At 50.3% G+C, this 18,325-nt stretch overlaps 1 protein-coding gene across 1 annotated transcript; it reads right to left on the bottom strand.

The window, feature by feature from the left end:
- Positions 1–6,905: 6,905 nt before the first annotated feature.
- Positions 6,906–12,606, bottom strand: BARHL2 (BarH-like homeobox 2). Its single transcript, XM_012661088.1, has 3 exons — positions 11,937–12,606; positions 9,910–10,135; positions 6,906–8,002 (listed from the first exon to the last, which is right to left on the bottom strand). The coding sequence occupies exons 1-3, from the start codon at positions 12,562–12,564 to the stop codon at positions 7,690–7,692; spliced, it is 1,167 nt and encodes a 388-aa protein (XP_012516542.1). The 5' UTR covers positions 12,565–12,606; the 3' UTR covers positions 6,906–7,689.
- Between the last annotated feature and the right edge of the window lie 5,719 nt (positions 12,607–18,325).

Raw genomic sequence — 18,325 nt, 5'->3', positions numbered from 1 at the left:
ATAAAAATCGGGAGGCCAAAAGCAAGCAGGGAATGGAGAGCAGAACGACTTTGCAGGTCTAGGCCTGAAAAGTCTCCAGCAGGCCAAAGCTTTCCTCTTTGGAATGTGCTCACCAGACACTTCTCACCAGATCTCTGGCCATCATATCTATTAATATTACCAGTTCCTGAAATGAAAGCCGTCATTATTGTTTTACTAAATGAGGCGGACCGGTCTTAATGTTTTCTTAATGTTTATATAAATTCTAATGGAATTCTATCCTAATAAATATCTTCGTGGGAGGACTTTGGGCACGAGAAAAGAATTTTGCTTTCTGCAGGGATAATCAGATCATGAGGCGCAAGGTGGCGCTTTCAGAGTTTCATAATGTCATGCCTTGGGAGCTAGCAGGGGCAACGGATTTTAACCCAAAATGATAACAAGAGAGTGGTAAGAGGAAAGGGGTATCAAAGTTTGGGCCTGGTCCCTGCAACCAGGCAAGCCCAAGCAGCCTCCACTCCCGGGTAAACGTAGAAGCGGCGATGGGGGCAGCCGCAGCTTCCTTTCCTGCACTCTGATTGGGCTTGGCTGAGGGGGGGCGGGCAGAGGCAGCCACGTGACACAAATGGGTGGAGCTGTTCTGGTGTAACCTACTCTCCTGGTGGGCTCTAACATAAATATGGAGAAGTTCCTGGAGGAATCCAAGATGTGGATTGCCAGAAATTTCTAAAGCAATCCAGTAAAGGAAAAAGACCAAGGGAAATGCACCATACACACATTTATACATTTGTGCTTTATGTGACATTCTGGGCCAATCTATCCATGCATAGCAATGAAAGATTATGTGACACTTATGCATCTATTTACGTATGAGCATGCTTAATGTAATTCTGTAATTTCTTCACACAAAGCCAGTGAGGATGTTAGATGTCCCTTTAAAACCCTCTTAATTGAATGGAAACAATTTGGTAAGCTTCCATTAATAGAACAATTTGCGGGAAATGGGGCAGATGAATGAGATGGTGATGTTTTCAAGTGGCCGCGGCTCTGCTACATCCTATTTCCAATGGGAAATTCTGTCTCTGTTACTATCTGGGCTGGAGCCTCTCTGCAGGTCTGCAGATGCCCAGCCTGCGGGAGGCAAGAGTTGGTTCAAGAGGAAGTTGGTCAAACTAATTCTCAATGTTATTACCAAACATGATTTGCATCTTTCAGAAATTATGACATGACAATTTTATCAAATTAATTAAGAAAATCAAAAGTTTTAAATGAAATCATTAGAAAATCAGTACACTCAACAGAAAACATAGCTAGCGTGAAAGAGACCTACTGTGGTCTCTTCACTTGGGAAACTCCCATCTTTGAAAACTATACTATGGAATAGTTTAGCTTCCCCGCAGGGGGAAGTGAATAGCACGGCCTTGAACATCTATTGTCTAACTTTCTGTCAGCCAATTGGTTTTAGAATGCAGACTATTTTTCCATCACGGGCACGATAATTTTGTATCATAGCAGTGGGACAACAACTCACCATCAATGACTAATTCCTCTCTCCTAACGAGGCATTATAGCTGCATATTGCTCTATAGAAAACTTTCCCTCCCATTTCACGTAAAGATGGACTGTGCCCGAATGGGCACCCTAGATCACCTCTTCCTCTAGCCCCCAGAGGCTTTGGGCAAAACCCGTCTCCTCACTGGTGCCTAAACCTAGGCGTGTGGACAATCTATGCCATTACAAATCTCTACCAGTTCCTAAATTCCACTTAGTATTTCCATACCTCCAACTATAGTGGGGAAGTGGAAGAGGAGAGCCAGAGGGGGAGGTGGGGGGTTATCAACAAAGAGGAGTTGGCTTCCAACAATTGGGGGAAGATCTGAAGGAGGTATCATTTGCAGCCATGAAGTCTTTAGCGGGGTGGGGTGAAGTTGGATGCAGATATGAGCTCCCAGCTGGGCAAAGATTATTACATTATCTCCACCTGAAGAGAAGGCTTTCTATTCCCTCCAGGGCCCACCGAGATGTGAGAGAAGGGCCCTGCTCTGTAGGCCATTCCAAGCACCGTCCGTGAAATCATCTGGATTCCTGTCCCAGGCCTATAGGGTCCCTGTCCTGATGTGCCCATTCCTCCCTGAAACACGATCTGTAACCGAGCCCACGAGCTCGTGGCAGCTGGGCTGTCCTGGGAGCGGAGGAGCGCGGGGCCGGGCTTGGGGGCGCACCGCGGAGGAGCCGGCGCGGAGCCGGCGCACTGCGGCGGGGCTTCCAGGCCGCCTCGCCAAATCCCTGGCTGCGACGTGCGCGAATCGTTAGGAGTGGGCGGGAGGATGGCCACACTGAGGGCCTCTTCACGAAGGAATCAAGTCTGACGGCGGGAGATGGGGGTGGGTAGAGGCGGGAATCAGCTCCACAAAGTGACAAGGCCCTTTTATCGTAAATCAAGTTCAATCTCGCAATCGCGAAGGTCCCCTTCTTTCAGTGGAGCTCCCGCAGGGGCGACCTGCTGTCCCCGACCAGCGAGCAGCGGGAGCTGGGAAAGTCCCAAACCCGTAGGAAGAGGGCGCGTGGTGGGAGCCGCGGCGGAGATCCGGGCCGCGGCGCAGCGCGACCTGCAGAGCGGCCGCCTCGGGAGCGCTTCTCCTGGGCCTCCACCGGCCGAGGCGGCGGCTCGCCGAGCGCGCTCAGGGCTGTGCGAGCGGAGGAAATAAATGCCATTTAGAGAGGTTCCGCTGGCGACCTCGCCGCAGCCGCGACGCGAGGGCTTTGGAGCAGCAGAGCTGAGGCCTCCTCCCCCCAACCCAGTCGGCTTCCACTAAGAACTTATTAAATAGGGACGGTTTAGAGTTGATCTGTCACTGAGCACTACTTACCCCGAGATCTTTTGGTTTTTGAATTACTTTATTGATCTGAAGATTTTGTTCTTTGGAATGTAACCCTGTTTGGACTTAGAGCTAATCAGGAAACGCTGCCGGGGAGGGCGCTTTGTAATCACCTCGAGGACGTCCCCCGCGGGCACCGCGGACCTTTCCTTGGCGCGCCCCCTGCGGCCGCCCAGGCTTTGCGGGGAACCCGCCAGCCCCGGGCACCTTGCTCCACCGCGCGCCCAGGGAGCTGTCTGTGGTGCTAGGAGAGAGAAATCGGGAGAAAGAGACCCAGGGGGAGAGACAAGGAGTGGTAGAGAGGATAGAGAATGTGAGGCTGACCAAGACAGTCCACCCAGCAATACTCAAACGGACAGAGACCTTCAAAATTCAGGCGGAAGGAAGGAAGGAAAAAGTCCCTTCTGGGTCATCTCATTGCCCTGAGATAGCCGACCTTATTTTTCAAAGCAAGAGGCCAATGACACCTCTTTTTCTCTGAAAGCACACCTCTCCGCCCACCCACCCCCCACACACACTTCCTCCTCCCCAGTCCTGGGGGTGTTCAGCCTGCCAGAGGTAAGAAGGGAAGGCGCCGGGTGCAGAGCCCTGGCGGGAGGCCCGGCTCTGGGAAAAGACACAAATGGTAAAGAGGAAGTCTGGAGATGGCCAAGGAAGTAGGACTGGACAAAGACCTAGTGGGAGACTCAATCAAGGAGCCCGGGGACACTTCCAGAGTCCATGAGGTCAACCCTGGAGAAACCCCCACTCACTTATCTGCCCACACCTTTCTCTAGTCAACAGCCAGGGCATGGGGCAAGCCAGCTTTCCCTCACCAAGGATTCAGAGCTGCACAGGAAACATCAGTTCCCTCCCAGGTTTGGCCCTGCCCCTGACCGTTTCTGCCAGTGGTTAAAAGTCAGTTTCTTTCCAAGCATGTTGTCTTCAAGCAGTGTCTGGCTTTTTCAAAAACCAAGCAGCTTTCTTCCAGTATATTTTTGTAACCACGTGGCTTAACAAGAGCTAAAGTTTCTTTAGCCCTGGGGAGAGCTTTTCCAAATATTTTTAGAAAGTTAAAAATATAACAAAACAAACTACTCACAAGCTGCCTGTTTAAAGAGGGAGGTGGGATGCAGCAGACTCCTGGGGAAGGGCTGCCTAGGCAGGAGTCAGATGGCAAGGAGGGGAGGAGGAGGGAGAGTATGCAGTTTTATCTGCAACAGAGGAAATTGACTGTCTAACTTGCCATCGTGTGGGCTTTCATTTTAAGGGGTGGAGCAAAAATAAACTGATACAAGGCGGTAGGTATATTTGCTGGAGGCGTGGAACCAAGTAGCTATCATTACTTTGCAAGTCATTGAAAATCGCTGGCTTGGGCTAGAATAGCAAGCTGCTAGCTGGTGAGTTAACTTCTTCCCCTACACTCACTACAGATTTGTGCTAGGTTTTCTGGGGTCCCTAAGGTGATCTTGAGGTGAAAAAATCTAAGGGACTTTCATAGGTTTTTAAACCCCTCTCTGAAACAAGTTCATATTCCTGTGCTTCTGTAGGAATCAGATTGCCACTGAAAGTCCGTTTTGCTAGCCTCCAACCAGAGAAGCAATCTAAATGGAGTCCAGCCATGGAGTGCCCTTCAGACACCAGCTGAAGGTGGGAAAAAGAAAAGGAGGGCAGCTCCCAAGAACAGCTGTCCCTCTGGGCCTCTGTAACTAACTCCGGATCTCCCGAGAGAAAAGGCCTTTGCCTGTTCTCTTGTTCCTTCCTTGTCAGAAAACCTGAGGTTGCTCTTCTCACCTCTTAGCCAAACCCCCAACTTAGTTGAGCAAGCACAGAAGGAAAGAGGATCTCTTGTAAAGAAGAACTGGGTTTCCACCTGATTTTTAAACAGTAATTTAGGGACTATTGAATACTAGGGCACCTGCTGAGGTGGCCTTTGCAGTACTGCTGCAGACAAAAAAAAAAAATGGAAAGGAACCCAGCACCCACCCAAATTTCTTCCTGGACAATCCCCCTCCCCCCAGCATCCAATCTGCCAACTTGTATGCAATAGCAATAGCAAGTAACCAAAACAAATTTAAAAGGGGGGTTGACCACTTTCAACTACATGATTTAGGGGGTGAAAGAAAACATATCTTTGGAAAAAAAATTGAACTTGAGGGGGGTGGGACTCTGGTGGATCCAGAGTAATAGCTAACAGCAGCAGAATGTGAGGTTGGTCTCTGTAGGCATAGTGCTTCCCCCTGTATTGCTCACCTAGGGAGTCCAAGTTGAGCCTTGAGAGTGAATGGGCAGCGAATAGACTCCCTGGCAGGGTGGCTGGTGAGCTGCTGGCAGCAAATGGGTGCTCTGGCCTTGTTTGGGATTTGTAGTTTTGTGTGTTTTCCCCACCTGGACTTGAGGTAATTCTTTGTATGTGTGAACTTTGTGACGTTCCAGGTCCCCTTTGTGCCCAGAGCTGACCAGCCCCAGGTTCAGTGCAGAGAGAAGTTGTAGCACCCTCAAGCCTTGAAAAATGCCTTTTTAGGCCTAGGCAGACCATTTTTAAACTGCTTAAACTTGATCGAAAAACCCAACCAGAGCTAAGATGGAACAAGGAGAGTCTGCTGAGTGCCCAGCATTGGGCATCCCCACTGGACACAGCGGCGCCCAATTTTCGGCCAAGCCCAGCTGTCTGAGTTTGTCCCAGCTCAGCAGGCAGAAAATGAGAAAGGCCAGTTCAGGCCCTTTTGTTAGAATCAAACAAGACCAAAACCTAGTTTAAAGCAAATTGATGAGCTGAAGAGAAATCTGCAAAAACCACTCCTTAATTAGCCAAGGTCTGATCAAGGCGCCCGAGGCAATTTCTGCCCAGATTTCACCTTTCTTCCCTTCTTCCTTCCCACCCCTCCTCGACATACATTCCCACACCACTTCACATTTTTAAAAACACTTTTAACTCTACTAAGGTTCAAGCATCAGAGAAAGTTGGAGGCCAGATCTAGATGTATTTTACCCCTTTGTCACTGTACCGGGACAGGAGTGAGGATAGAAATTTGAGGATACCCAGATAGGGGGTTGACTGGCTACTCAGGAAGTATCCTGGGAGCAGGCTCAGGACTGCACCTTCCACTAGTTGTTCCCTCATACAGTCCTGAGCACTGAGCCTGGTAGGAAGCCAGCTTTGCACAGGGGTGCTTGCAGCCGGCTTCGCTGGGGTACTATGAGCATTTACACGTGCACACACGCATGCACACACACACAGACACTCCTAAAGCAGGAAACGGGCCTCCTCCACAGTCTGGGCAGGGTCTCTCTCGTTTTGCAGCCCCAGCCATCCCAGGGGCGCGGATAAAAGGCTTGGCACGCCTGTCTCAGCCAGAGTTCGCCTTTGCATTCCTGCTCCAGGCATCTCAGCCCAACGAACTCACAAGTGGCTCTGTGTGGAGCTGGGGGCTGGACGCCCGCCGCCGGGCGACCGAGAAGGCAAGGATCAAAGCCGCGACAAGGGTTTGTTAGTGAGTCCTCTCTGAGTCCCCCGGGGCGTCCTAATTGCTCGCCCTGCAGCCTCCTGCTCGCAGGCTGTCCGGGCCGCTAGGGCGCCCAGCCGCAGGCGGCAGAACAGCTGCGAGGCCGGAGGAGCGTTCTCCCGCCGCCCAGCCCCTGCCACCGTCGTCACCGCCCAGCACTCAGCGCCCAGGGCTAACCCAAGAAGACCCCTAGGAGAAGGGGGAGGGGTGAGCAGAGGGATCGCCACTCCCGGTCAAGCTGGGGACTCCAGGCCGGCCAGGACGGCAGAAGTTGGCCGTCCACTTAGCCAGCACCAACAGCCTACAAGTACTGACTTTCTCCCGCAGCCTCATGGGCTCTCTGAAACCGTCCACTTAAAAAGAAAGGAACTCACACATATCAAATAATGGCTCAGAAGAGGCCAGCATAAAAAAATGGAGCTGTTTTTACATAAGCCAATCCAACATCTTCACAGATGTTGTAAATTCCTAATATTCCGGAAGGATTCTTTCTAAACCAAGTCACACATCTCATCATAGTACATTCTGCTTTAGCAAAATCAGCTCCCTTGGATTTCATCACTTGTTAAAAAAAGATAAACTTTATTTTTGTAATTTTCAATCACAAAAAAATCTATATTTTTGTCTAAGCATTTATTTTACTGAATCAAAAAGACATGAAAAGAAAAATCATGTTTTTACTAACGTATATAAGTGACTCTCTTTTGGACAACATATAATAAATATGATATATCACTTATCACTCAGTCTTTCAAATGTACATTTTTTTTTCATATTATGGAGCATGCCACTTTTCCAAAAGAAAAAAGGTCATGAGAAATCAGTGCAAAGTTCTCAGTCACCCTCCTCTTTTCTCTGGGGCAGTCGGAATGTCCACGGCAACGCCCTCTGCCTCGGAACTTGAGGCTATCTGTCCATCGACAATTCTCTCTGCCTGTGCAGTTTCCGCTCCGTGCCCTTCTTCCTTGCCTCCTTGTCCCTCCCCCCTCCCTCCTTCCTCCTTGTCCCTAAAGTCGTTTGCTTAAAAGAACTTGAGGTTTTGTTTTTGTTGATGTTTTCACTTACTGGTCGCACTTTGTGTGGGTTCAGCGTTTTCGCCCGTCACACTGCTGTGGGAGAGCTTTCCAGCCCTATCTCAGGGGGTGGGGAGACGCAGAGTAGAGGGCTGGCTCGTCTTTGAGGGTCCTCCGCCCACTGGTGAGCATCTTCTCTTCCTCCCCTTCTCCTTTGCCTCCCAGGGTCAGCTGCCAGGGAGGCCTGGTGGCTTGGTGCAGGGAGAGGAGGGGCAGCTGTCCGGGTAGTGGGGTATGGGGGAGGGATTGCAACACCTTTGCTCTGCCCGTTCTTCACCGGGGGTGTGGGGTGCCTGGGATGGGGCTGGACAAGGGATTGAGGGCTGGCTGTCCCCCGGGCCCCAGGCCATGGATGAGCACTCTGGGCACCAGGGGCCGCTGCAGCTGGGGATGGGGTGCTGGGGGAGTCCGGTACATGCTGCTGTACATGGCAGCAGCAGCCGCTGCCGCTGTAGTGCTGTCCATGCTGCCTAGCAGGCTGGGGTGATAGAAATAAGGGGACGGAAACATCCTCTGCAGCGCCGAGTAGTTTCCCGCCTCAGCCAGCAGCTCCAGGCCCACCGCAGTCTGCCGCTTCCACTTGGTCCTGAAAGAAAGCGGCGTGCATGCACCCAACAGCTGTGGGCACTGTGCAGGCAGCAAGACCCTGGCCCCTTTTCTGGCCCTCTCCCACCTCCCCCTTCTCTGTCCCGAAGGTGGCAGGAAGACTCAGAGACCGCTGAGCACCAGGAATGCACCCCATCTCCTGCACGAGCCTTGCTGGAAGAACGAAGAACAACCCAAATCCAAAGTCAATTTTGTAAATTATACCCTTAACATCTGAAACACTCACAAATGAAATTCCACAAGCTTTGCTGCCTTTTCCTATCCCTCTGCTCTGCTGTTGTCCCTCTTATAGTTTGGCTACTTCCTGAAACTTTCCTGGGGGATAAATGAGACCCTTCTTTCCCTAGGCAGTCTTCTGTCTCTTCCTTCCCCTCCCACATGTCACCCCCCAACAATCCCAAAATGTCCACTCTCGGTCCTTCTTTTTTCCCTCCAAGCTGAGAGAGAAGAAACCATAAACAAAGGGACACAGAGACTCCTGGGCTTCCAACCCCAGCCCCTGTTAGTCCCCAGGCTGTGGAAACACATCTCTCTCTCATCAGCCTGACAGGACCTTACAGTGAGCAGGGGGTTCAGGGAGAGGAGGGCAACAAGGTCTCAAATTCGTTTGAGGGAGGGCTCTCCCAAGGGGACAGTACCTCCCGGCCATTTGTGCGAGTGGGGGAGGGAATGCATTTCAAGATATTTCTTCCTTGGGGAGAAAGCAACAATTAAAACCTGTGATCAGCTTTTCTCGGTCTCTTCCCTCCCCCATCACACACCCAGCTAGGAAGAAGAGATGAGCAGGCGTTTGCTCAAATGCTTTATGAAGGAACGCAAGGCTGGTGAGCCATTCATACCCAGCAGCTTCAGCCAAATTAATAAACATGTCGCCCATTTTAAATTGGCTACAAATGACACTAATGTTTTCCGACAGAATTAGGGTGGCTGAAACCGTATGTAATGAGACAGAAAATTATGGTAAAGATGACAACTGGATGGGCATTTCCAACCGCACTTATGGGTGATTAGAACACAAACGAAGAGAAAAGGAGCGGGAGACAGATCGGGACAAGGCAGAAGACTGCCAGGCTTGGGGAAAACAGCATAACCTCCACCAACTGCCCGGGTTCCGCGCTCATACAGTTCAGGACCCGGCTAGCACTGCCAGCCTCTTTTGCTTTCCCAATTTCCCTTCTAAAGAAGCAGCAGTGCTGGGCAGGCTCCACAGCACCCTTTCTCCATGTCTAGACAGCAGCAGAGGCAGCCAGTACAGGGGACAGTCCCTCTACCCCGCCCCAAGTCCGGATGCTTGGCCAGCTGCCCAATTCTCCAGCCTGAGGCTACCAACCCAATTCTAACCCAGCTGGGCTCTCCTATTCTCTGCAGCTACACAGACCAAGGCTTGGACCCTGCCTCTCTCAGCCGCCTCGCAGGCCAAAGCAAGGACATTTAAGCCAAGGCTGGTGGGACAGCTCTGTGGGACTGCAATAGCCAGGCAGCGTTGCCGGCTACAGACATTTGGAACCAGCCTAGGGCGGGCCCAAGGGGTGCCCCACACAGGCTCTCTGGGCCTAAGTGTCAGCTGTACAGATGTCTCAATTTGAGAAGGTGTGGCTTGATTGATTTGGGATGAAGTGGGGGGAATTCCAGCCACTCAGGTTTCAGAAGGAAAGTAGCACCTGTTAAGATACTTAGAAGTGCAAAACTGTCCAAATTTCAGCTGCCCTTCAGTCCCTCTCACCTTGGGGGTGTGGCTAATTCCTGCCGCAGCCTGAAAGCACCCAAGCACCCACTCCAGGCTCTCTCACTCTCCCAAGAGTCTCCCAAGGCCAGGAGAGAAGACTGGTACGATGCTCATGACTTAAATGGCCAGACACCTTCGCTATGCCAAACAGCCTCCCTTACCTGCGGTTCTGGTACCAGGTCTTAACTTGGGTGTCAGTGAGGTTGAGCGCAGCAGCCAGGTCCATGCGGTCTTGCACACTCAGGTACTTCTGCCGCTCAAAACTACGCTCGAGTTGATTGAGCTGATGGTCGGAGAAAGCAGTCCTGGCTTTGCGAGGCTTCTTCGCTCTCACAGGGGGACTCTCTCGGCTACTTGTAATCTCCCGGTCTCCTTCCTCCTTTGTTCCTATGATAGAAACCCAGCCACAGCTGTAAGTTAGGCTAGAATGGGGAAGGATGGAGTGTCCTCCTGGCACACATTTCCACATTCCCAAGCCAGCCACTCCTCTCAGGGGACTATACTCTGCCACCCCCCTCACTCACATACTTGGGCCTCAGCCAGTACAGAGCAAGAGGGCCATTTTCTGATTGGGGAGTAGGAGGCCTTGTTTGAAGGTCCTAAAGGGGTTTATGTGTGATCCTCACATGGTTGACAATTAAAAAGAAAAAAAAATACTTTTCGATAAAGGGTTCTTTTGTTCTTGTTGTTTCCTTGATTGGGGGGAGACACTGCCCCTTTTTTTTTAATGTTTTCGTTATGACTTTGTTTCTCTGATTTGGTACTTTTCAAAGGGTCTTTCTACTCTGTTTTTTTGAGGGGGGTACCTTTTTCATTTTACTTGTTTCTTTTTACTGAAAGTTATAGGCATTTGTTTCTCTTTTTCAGATGCACTTGGAAAATGTTGGAATCAAGCTTTGTGCAGCCGCCTGCATCAGGTCTTTTAAAGCTTCCAAAAGAATTTGTCACACAGACACACCGAGCTGAGCTCAAAATCACTGAGCCCATCCAGGTGACAGCACGGAGATTTCCGGATTCTATTTGTCAACTTTGGTTTTTTACTGAAATGCTGGGAAATCGATATGTCAATCCCTCTCTGTTTGTACCCGTTTGTGCAGTGCTCCTTGATCTTCCCTGCAGGAAGAACAATAATCTCTCTAATTGACCCACTGGGGAGGTTGGTGCACAAAAAACGCCAGACCAGACTGTACATCTGCTTTGGACACTATTATGCTAATACCATTATAGTAAAATGAGGAGCATCCTACCTTCCAGACAGTCAGCATATATCTTTACCAGAAAAACAAGGATTAATAATAAAGATGATAATAAACTTATCAGTAAAGGTGAAAAAAAGTCTCCTGGTATGCTAAAACTCTTGTCATGCCCAAACCACAACATTTACTTATGAAATTATCTGAGAAGAAAATGTAAAAAGGAAGTTGAAGGATAATTTCAATTTTTACCTTCCGATTTTACAAAAAATAGATAAATTCAAGTCCATAAAAATTTATTTTTATAAATGCAACCTCCCAATTACTTGTAAGGGGCCAAAAATCTTACTAAGATACAGATATTCAGTTGGGGCCATGGGGTAATAAGGATGTTGTTAAAAAACTGTTTATGAATTTTTCTGATCTACACAATCTAATGAAAAAAAGTTGTTGTTAATCAATTTGGAAATTTTTCTTTCATTAAATCCAGTAAATTCCTGTAGTGGTGTTTAGAAAATAAGATGTGGGGGTGGGCGTGAAATCAACTGCATTAAAGAATAAACACCAGGTTGTTTATTCACACCCCTAGACACCACGCTTGCTGAGCGGTTTCTCTCTCCCACCTCCTCCCATTCCCATTCCCATTCCCAAGGTCTCGGCTAGGAAAACCTCAAGACCGTCCCTTTATCAACGAAAAGTATTTCCAGTCAGATGGCCTCCACCGCCGCCACCCCCTGATAAATTAAAATTGAGTAAAACAAAGAAAGGAGCTGGATGGCGGCGAAGGCTGTAGGGTGAAAATGTAACAATAAACAGAACTAGTTACCAAATCGCACGCCTAGGCCTCCCTCCAGCTTGCAGTCTTTTGACCGTCGCCCCATCGCCCGAGAAGCTCCGGGGAAAACTCCCCGTCAGATTCGCCGGAGGCTAAAGGGGAAAAGGGGAACGAGGAGGAGAAGCTAGCGGGCTGAGAGAGCCCGGGCGGCGCAACTCACCGTGGCATTTGATGTCGCTCTGGGAATCTTCCCGCTTGTCGAGTTTGGTTTTGCTGTCCTCCTGCTCGAGCTTTGGCCTGAAGCTCTCGTGCCCTGCGTTGCTCTCCTGCTTCGGGGTGTGGTGGGGAGAGGAGACGCTGGTGCTGTAGGGCGCACACGCCGCCAGAGGTTTGCTGTCGCCCAAGATGTCCTTAATTAAAAAAGAAGAGGTGGAAGTCCTGGGGGCCGAGGCGGCAGAGCCCAGCTGCTGGGCGGGCGGCGGCGGCTGCTGGGGCGGCGGCGGCGGCGGCTGCTGTTGGGGCGAAGGCTGCAAACTTTGCGTCGGGGCCGCTGCTGGCGGCGGCGGCTGTTGGCTATGGTGGAGGTGGTGGTGATGCTGGGGCCCGTCCGCTACCAGATGCGACTCCGGGGGCTCCATAGTGACCGAGATAGGAGAAGAAGGCGCCGTTCCTACGGTATCAATCTCCGAACAGGGGGACGGGGTGGCCTGACTCCTAAAATCCGCAGTCCTGGCCTCACCGAGCGGGCGGAAATCTCCATTCATCATGCCGGGGCTGCCCGAACTCGCACTGGACAAAATCGTGTCTATTCCAAAACTCGACCCGCTGGCCCCTTCCATTGTCGTCATTTTTACATGAGGTCCACGCCACTCCGTCGTTCAGCAGCCGCCCAGAACAAGCAAAGGAAGCTATCGACAGTAAAACAAAATAAACACTAAATATTGCCGCCGCTTAAAAAAAAAAAAAGTAGGGTTGGGGAGGAAAGGAAGGATAATTGGGAGGTGACAATCGGTGGACACTTTCGACACTTTTTTCCCTTATGCAAAAAGTAGGGGTGGGGAGAAAGAAAGACGGGGGGGAAAGTTACAAAAATTTTTGAGAAACCACAGAATGTGCGCTCCAGGAACGACGGCGCACGTGGGGCGGCGGTGGCCGCGCCGGGACCCGGGCGAAGGCGCAGGCGGCAGGAAGCGACTCCTTCGCCGCCGCCACCGCCGCCTGGGTCTGCCCACAACCTGGCACCGGGCGGCAGCGGCGGCGGCGGATGTGGCAGGTGCAGCGACCGCGAAGCCCCGGCGGCCGCGCACCCTTGGAGCTCCCCCGCGGCTCCTGAGGTGGCAGCTGCGCGCGACTCGACCGCCCCAGAGCCGAGTTTCTGAACTTTCTTGGAAAGTTGTGGAGCAGACACGGCTGCAGTGGCAGCGGCAACCAGAAGAAGAGGAGGAAGAAGAGGAAGAAGAGAAGCAGCAGACGCAGGCGGAGGAGACGGCGGAGACGCGACGCCGGGCGACTCCGGCCGCTGCCGGGCGCGTTCGCTTGTAATCCGGCGGCTCGCGGGCGGCGCCGACCCCCTCCCGTGACGTCACGGCCACTGCCGCCGCTCCCCGCGCCGAGCCGCGCTGGGCTCGCGCCCCCGCCGCCGAGGCCGCGCGCCCGGCCCCGCGCCCCCATTGGCCGTGCCCGCGCGAGCGAACGACGCCAACGTGCCGGGAGCCAATGGGCGCACGGCTCGCGAGCTCGTCAGCGAACGCGGCTCGGACCCGCTGCTCTTTTGAGAACCCGCACAGCCCTGTGCTCGCAGCCGTGAGCCGAGCGCCTAGTCCAGTGGTCCCGGTGTCCACAATCACGAGTGAGGGGCAAAGGGAGGGGGGAAGAGAACAGAGGAGACTAGAGGGAGCCAAAGGGGAGGAAAGAGAAACAGTAGTAAGGATGTACCCCCTTTCTTAAGAAGTCAGAAGAGAGGGGAAAGAGGACCGGAAGGGAAAAGGAATTGGGTTGACTCACCTTTAGACGCCAGCGCGGCGGTCCTCGCGGCCTCCCCAGACTCGCGCTGGAATAGTGGGAAGACACTATTCCAGAGCAGAGAAGGGAGTTCCTAAAGAACCCACAGGAAACTGTGTAACTTGGGGAGCTGGAGCTCCGCATGGGAGGGCTCCAGCTCTGATTTGTCCCCAGACAAACCCAGGCGCTCGGGCTGAGCCCAGCGGGGCGGCCGGTCCCTGAGGAAGATGCAGCCAGGTCCGCGTCCACCGGGCACGCGGGGAAGCCCGAGCCTGCGGCTCAAAACCGGGGACCCAGCTTGTCTCCACTGAGAGCCCGTGCTGGAAGAAATAAATGCCTGGCCAGACACTTTCTCCTGAGCGGGGGAAGTAACGCCCGGAGCGTTCTCTGGTGGCGAGGGCGACCACGGTTCACTGTGGTGTCAGGCCGGCGTGGGGCTCAGGACCCCGAGTGGCGGGTCTCAGCCTGGGCCCCAGCCGCGCCGCACGCCAGTTCGACCACCCCCACCCCTTTCGGCCGGCCGCTCATTTGGAAAGGAAACAGTCACTGTGGATCCACTTGGGACCCGACGCATGACTGTGACGCCTCGTCGGAGGGTATCAACTTGCATTATTTTCTCTAGGACGTCTCCAACCTGTCTCTTGTTGAATATCAGAGTAATGGGAAGTGCCAGTGACAAGACGGCGTATTACTCCTGATTAAGTGCCGTGTCAACCTAATTAGCAGAGTAATTATAAGGTGCTAATGAATGATTCAAAGTTCTTTGAGTTACAATTGACTCCAAATTACCATTTTAAGAACCCTATGAATCTGCGGGGCTGGCATCGCTTCCGTGACTAGATGCAGAATGATGTTAGAAAATGGCCTTTAGAGTCTCCAAGGGCTGGGCCGAAATCTGGGGTTTAGTTGTAGTTCTGTAGGTCGCTTTCTGGGCAACAGCTTTTTTGTATTGAGCTCGAGGGGAGGAGGGTCAGGGAGGCAAGTGACCTCCTGGGACAAGATCTTGCCTTTCGGCAGGAACTGCTTCTGTGTGAACCCTAAGTCCGGAAGGGGGTAGGTGGGACACTCTTTCTCCCCTCGTTTTCCTAGGGAAATCCATGTGTTTGACCCAGAACAAGCCCGCGCTATTTCGAGCTGCCTTTTATCATCTGTGTGCCATTTTTCCTAGGGCTGTCTCTGGGAACACGGGGAGAAGAGGGACCGAGGCGAGGAGATGTACAATCCGGGCAGCACTCGCTTTTCTCAGAAGGCGAGGGGAGTTTGGCGGCGGAGCCGGGGTTGGTGAGCCGAGGCGGGGACGCGGGACGTGCTCGAGGCGGAGGTCGACGCTAGCATTGGGTGTGCGGGGAGGTTCGGGAACGTGTGGCCGGTGAGGGGTCGGGCCCCGCTAGGCCGGAGCGGGGTTGGATCCGCCGCCCTTGGCGCGGGAACTGAGTGCTGGCCAGGTGGGATCCTCCAGAGAGCTCTTTGGCCAGGCTTTGGCCTTCCGGCCGGGGTTATACGAACACGGGCCAGGAAAGGAGGAGGTCAACTTACCGACTGTGTCAAGGCCCAGCATGTGAGGCCGGGCGCCGCACACTCTCGCGGCCCGCGCACCCCCACCTCCCTGCCTCTGGCGCAGTTGACCACTGTGGGAAGGGCGTCAGGAATGTGAGACTGCAAACGGACGCTACACATTTCTCCCCTCTTCACATATCGATTAGGGTGCTTCCATTTTTTTTTGTCGCCCACAACTTCCCGGATGAGGTGCATTTTCTCCTAGCCCTGGGGTCTCCAACTCACACTCCCCTCACTGCGCATTCAGGATGGGAAGTGGGGCAGGGATGAAAACAAATTTAAAATCCAGAACTGACGGCACTGCACAAATCAATCATTCTCGACCTTGATAAATAATTCATTTAAGCCTGTTTTTGTTTTGTTCCGACGCCTAAAATGACTCAAGAGCTCAAAAGGCTGATCGCACCGCTTGCGTTGGGCGGTTCGACAGGGTTTTTTGCTTGGAATAATTCACAACATTGGCAGGGGAGATGGTGCAAATATGACCCTACGAAAAATTGAAATCTGAAAAGAAAGGGAGAGAGGAATGTGGAAGGGTTGGGCGCAGGGGAGAGTGGGTGTTTTATGATAACTCTACAGCAAAGTGAACGGGAACCCAGTATTCCCCACCTTGTGAATGTCTCAGATCGTATTCTCTTAAGAAAAGGTTAGTATCACAGAAGATTTCTCTGGGTGGGTGTTATGAGATAAGCAGCAATGGTGAGGGGAAAGTATGACCTTGACTTTATTAAGGTGTCTAAATTTAGGTCCCTCCCAGAGAGCAAATGCTAGTAGTGACCTGAAGATTCAAAAGAGGAACTTGAGGACCAGATCATAAACTTAATGAAAAACAAATTCTTCAGAGCTGGAGTTTTGTTTAACTTTTCTGAGTTCTTTTTTCTCCAGACACATTCCTCTTTTGCCATTTTTTTTTTCCTGAGAGTATATATAATGTATATATCCAAGAAGTCATGCATTTTCTGGCAAAGTAAGCATAATTCACTTTTCATTTTAAAAAATCACAAATTCGGAAATACAATAGGGTGCCGATGAATCACATTTCCAAATGAAAGGAAATACATTAACTGAATTTCCTCTCAGATTTCCTCACTGGACTTAAAATACAAATAAATAGGGTCCCTAAACTAACATGAGTTTAAATATAATCTTTCACTTTCAAGCCTTAAATAAAAGAAGAGAAGGAAGAAAGAAAATTGTTTAATTTTTTGAAAGATTTTAGAATTATCATCCAGAAAACAGTTACTTGCCAACTGTGGGTAATGGAGAACAAAGTTTTTCTTCCTGGCTCTGAAGGACACCTCAGTGCTGATCAGCGCCAAAGATGCTCCTTTCCTACTGCAAAGAACACTGGCATATTTTAACAAATTTTGTTCCTTACTACACTCTCAACGAGATACTTTCACCACCTAGATTTGGTATTTGGGATTGTGTTTAAACTGGAGCATCCTTTTTTTTTTAAATGGAGCTTAACTTTGAAGAAATTCACCCACAGACTATGATGAACTTGGAGGGAGTGTTTCTTCTTATCATACTTAATTTTAACGTTTCTGAAGGTTCACATGATAATGCCAACTGATGGGAATGAGATGCAAAGGCGCTTCCCTCCACTGGGCGGCGCCAAGAGCTCCGAACCGAGGGATCCAGCTATTGTTTCTTTCTATAAAAAAGATGCAAGATACACAAATGAGCTCTCCGCCTTCTAAGGTTGACACCCTGACGATTGTGTGACCTCTCGCCATTTCAAAGCAACAGAAACGTCGGAAGTTTTCCTTTTTTTCCCCCAGTCTATCAATATATTTTTAACTGCTTAATTTGATGCATATTTGCTTAGAAAAATAAAATATTAAAGAGAAATATGCTGGCAGCTCTGCTGAGAGAAGGAGAGAAAGAGAGAGAGAGAGGTGAAAATAATGTAATTGAGTCCCTTAAATAGACTGAAGCCGAGAGATTGGGGATTGGGAGCATAGGGAGAAAGGTAAAATGAAAGAAAAAAATAAGGTAACTAAAAAATATTTTAATAGGAACAAGTTAAAATGATAATGTATGTAATTACTAATTGTTCTAGGGGAATGAAAGTTTTGAGAGATAGTTCTGATATTATAATAAAATTTGCAAGAGCCATAAGTATCACCAACATTTTAAAGATAAGCAGTTTGAAAGGGATCTAGTGAACTTGGCTCTCCCTGGGGGATAGATTTGTATTGTGCAGGGGCAACTGACAGGAAGGTAAGCACAGATGTAGAAGAAAGAATGTTGGAAAGGAGCGTTTTAGTCCCATTTTACTACTTTCTAGTGTTCTTGGGCAAGACACTTAACCTTTCTGATCACCAAGTTCCTTCTCTATTAAAAAAGAGAATAATTCTTGCCTGGAATAAGATGGCTGTGATGGCCAAATAAGACCTTCTATGTAAAAGCACTTTACAAAATGTAAAGCAAGGGTTTGGTAAATACACTACACAAAGATGGCAATTATTTCTAGCTATGGGCAACACCCAGTAGCCATATTTTTTTTTCATTTATTCCTTCCCTCATTTGTTTTGTTTATTTGCTCAGTCAACAGACATTACTGAATGTGCATTCTATGCCAGATGCTTGAGAAAGGGACACTAATCCACCTCAAAGAGTTGACAAGAGCTTGTGCCAGAAATTGTCGTAAATACCGTGATGCAAATCTGAACTTGCTATAGTGGAGGTGTACAAAGGAGTCAGAACTCTTACCTTTGGAGAGGTTGGGGGAAGAGAAAATCTTTCTAAAGGAAATGAAGTGTGTATTCAGTTAAGAAAGAAAAGGGGAACATCTCAAGTAGGGGGATACAGAGGGATTTCTATGGTAGCTAAGGGTAATAATGGTGCAAAAATGTCTACAAATTGTCCAAACTTTTAATCTGACTGTAGAGCTCCACTGCTAACTGTAGACATACGTTGGCTTTAGGGATCTCTTTTGAGTGCAGCAGAAAGAGACAAAATACTCTTGGACACTTTGGAGAGAAAAGGAACTAACAGCAATGTCCACAGACCTGAGCAGCAGAGTTTACAACAGGTTACACAGTC

Source organism: Propithecus coquereli, unplaced genomic scaffold (assembly GCF_000956105.1).
Source record: "Propithecus coquereli isolate 6110/MARCELLA unplaced genomic scaffold, Pcoq_1.0 Scaffold7, whole genome shotgun sequence".
NCBI classification, from domain to species: Eukaryota; Metazoa; Chordata; class Mammalia; order Primates; family Indriidae; genus Propithecus; species Propithecus coquereli.
This window is presented reverse-complemented; position numbering and strand designations above follow the sequence as displayed.

What these genes read in the sequence shown, in the direction of transcription:
- BARHL2 (XM_012661088.1), bottom strand. Translation starts at nt 12,564, where the DNA reads ATGACGACAATGGAAGGGGCCAGCGGGTCGAGTTTTGGAATAGACACG. An exon ending in GAGCGACATCAAATGCCACG is followed by an intron (nt 10,136 to 11,936) that starts GTGAGTTGCGCC and finishes TTTCTATCATAG; the next exon opens with GAACAAAGGAGGAAGGAGAC. An exon ending in ACCTGGTACCAGAACCGCAG is followed by an intron (nt 8,003 to 9,909) that starts GTAAGGGAGGCT and finishes GCTTTCTTTCAG; the next exon opens with GACCAAGTGGAAGCGGCAGA.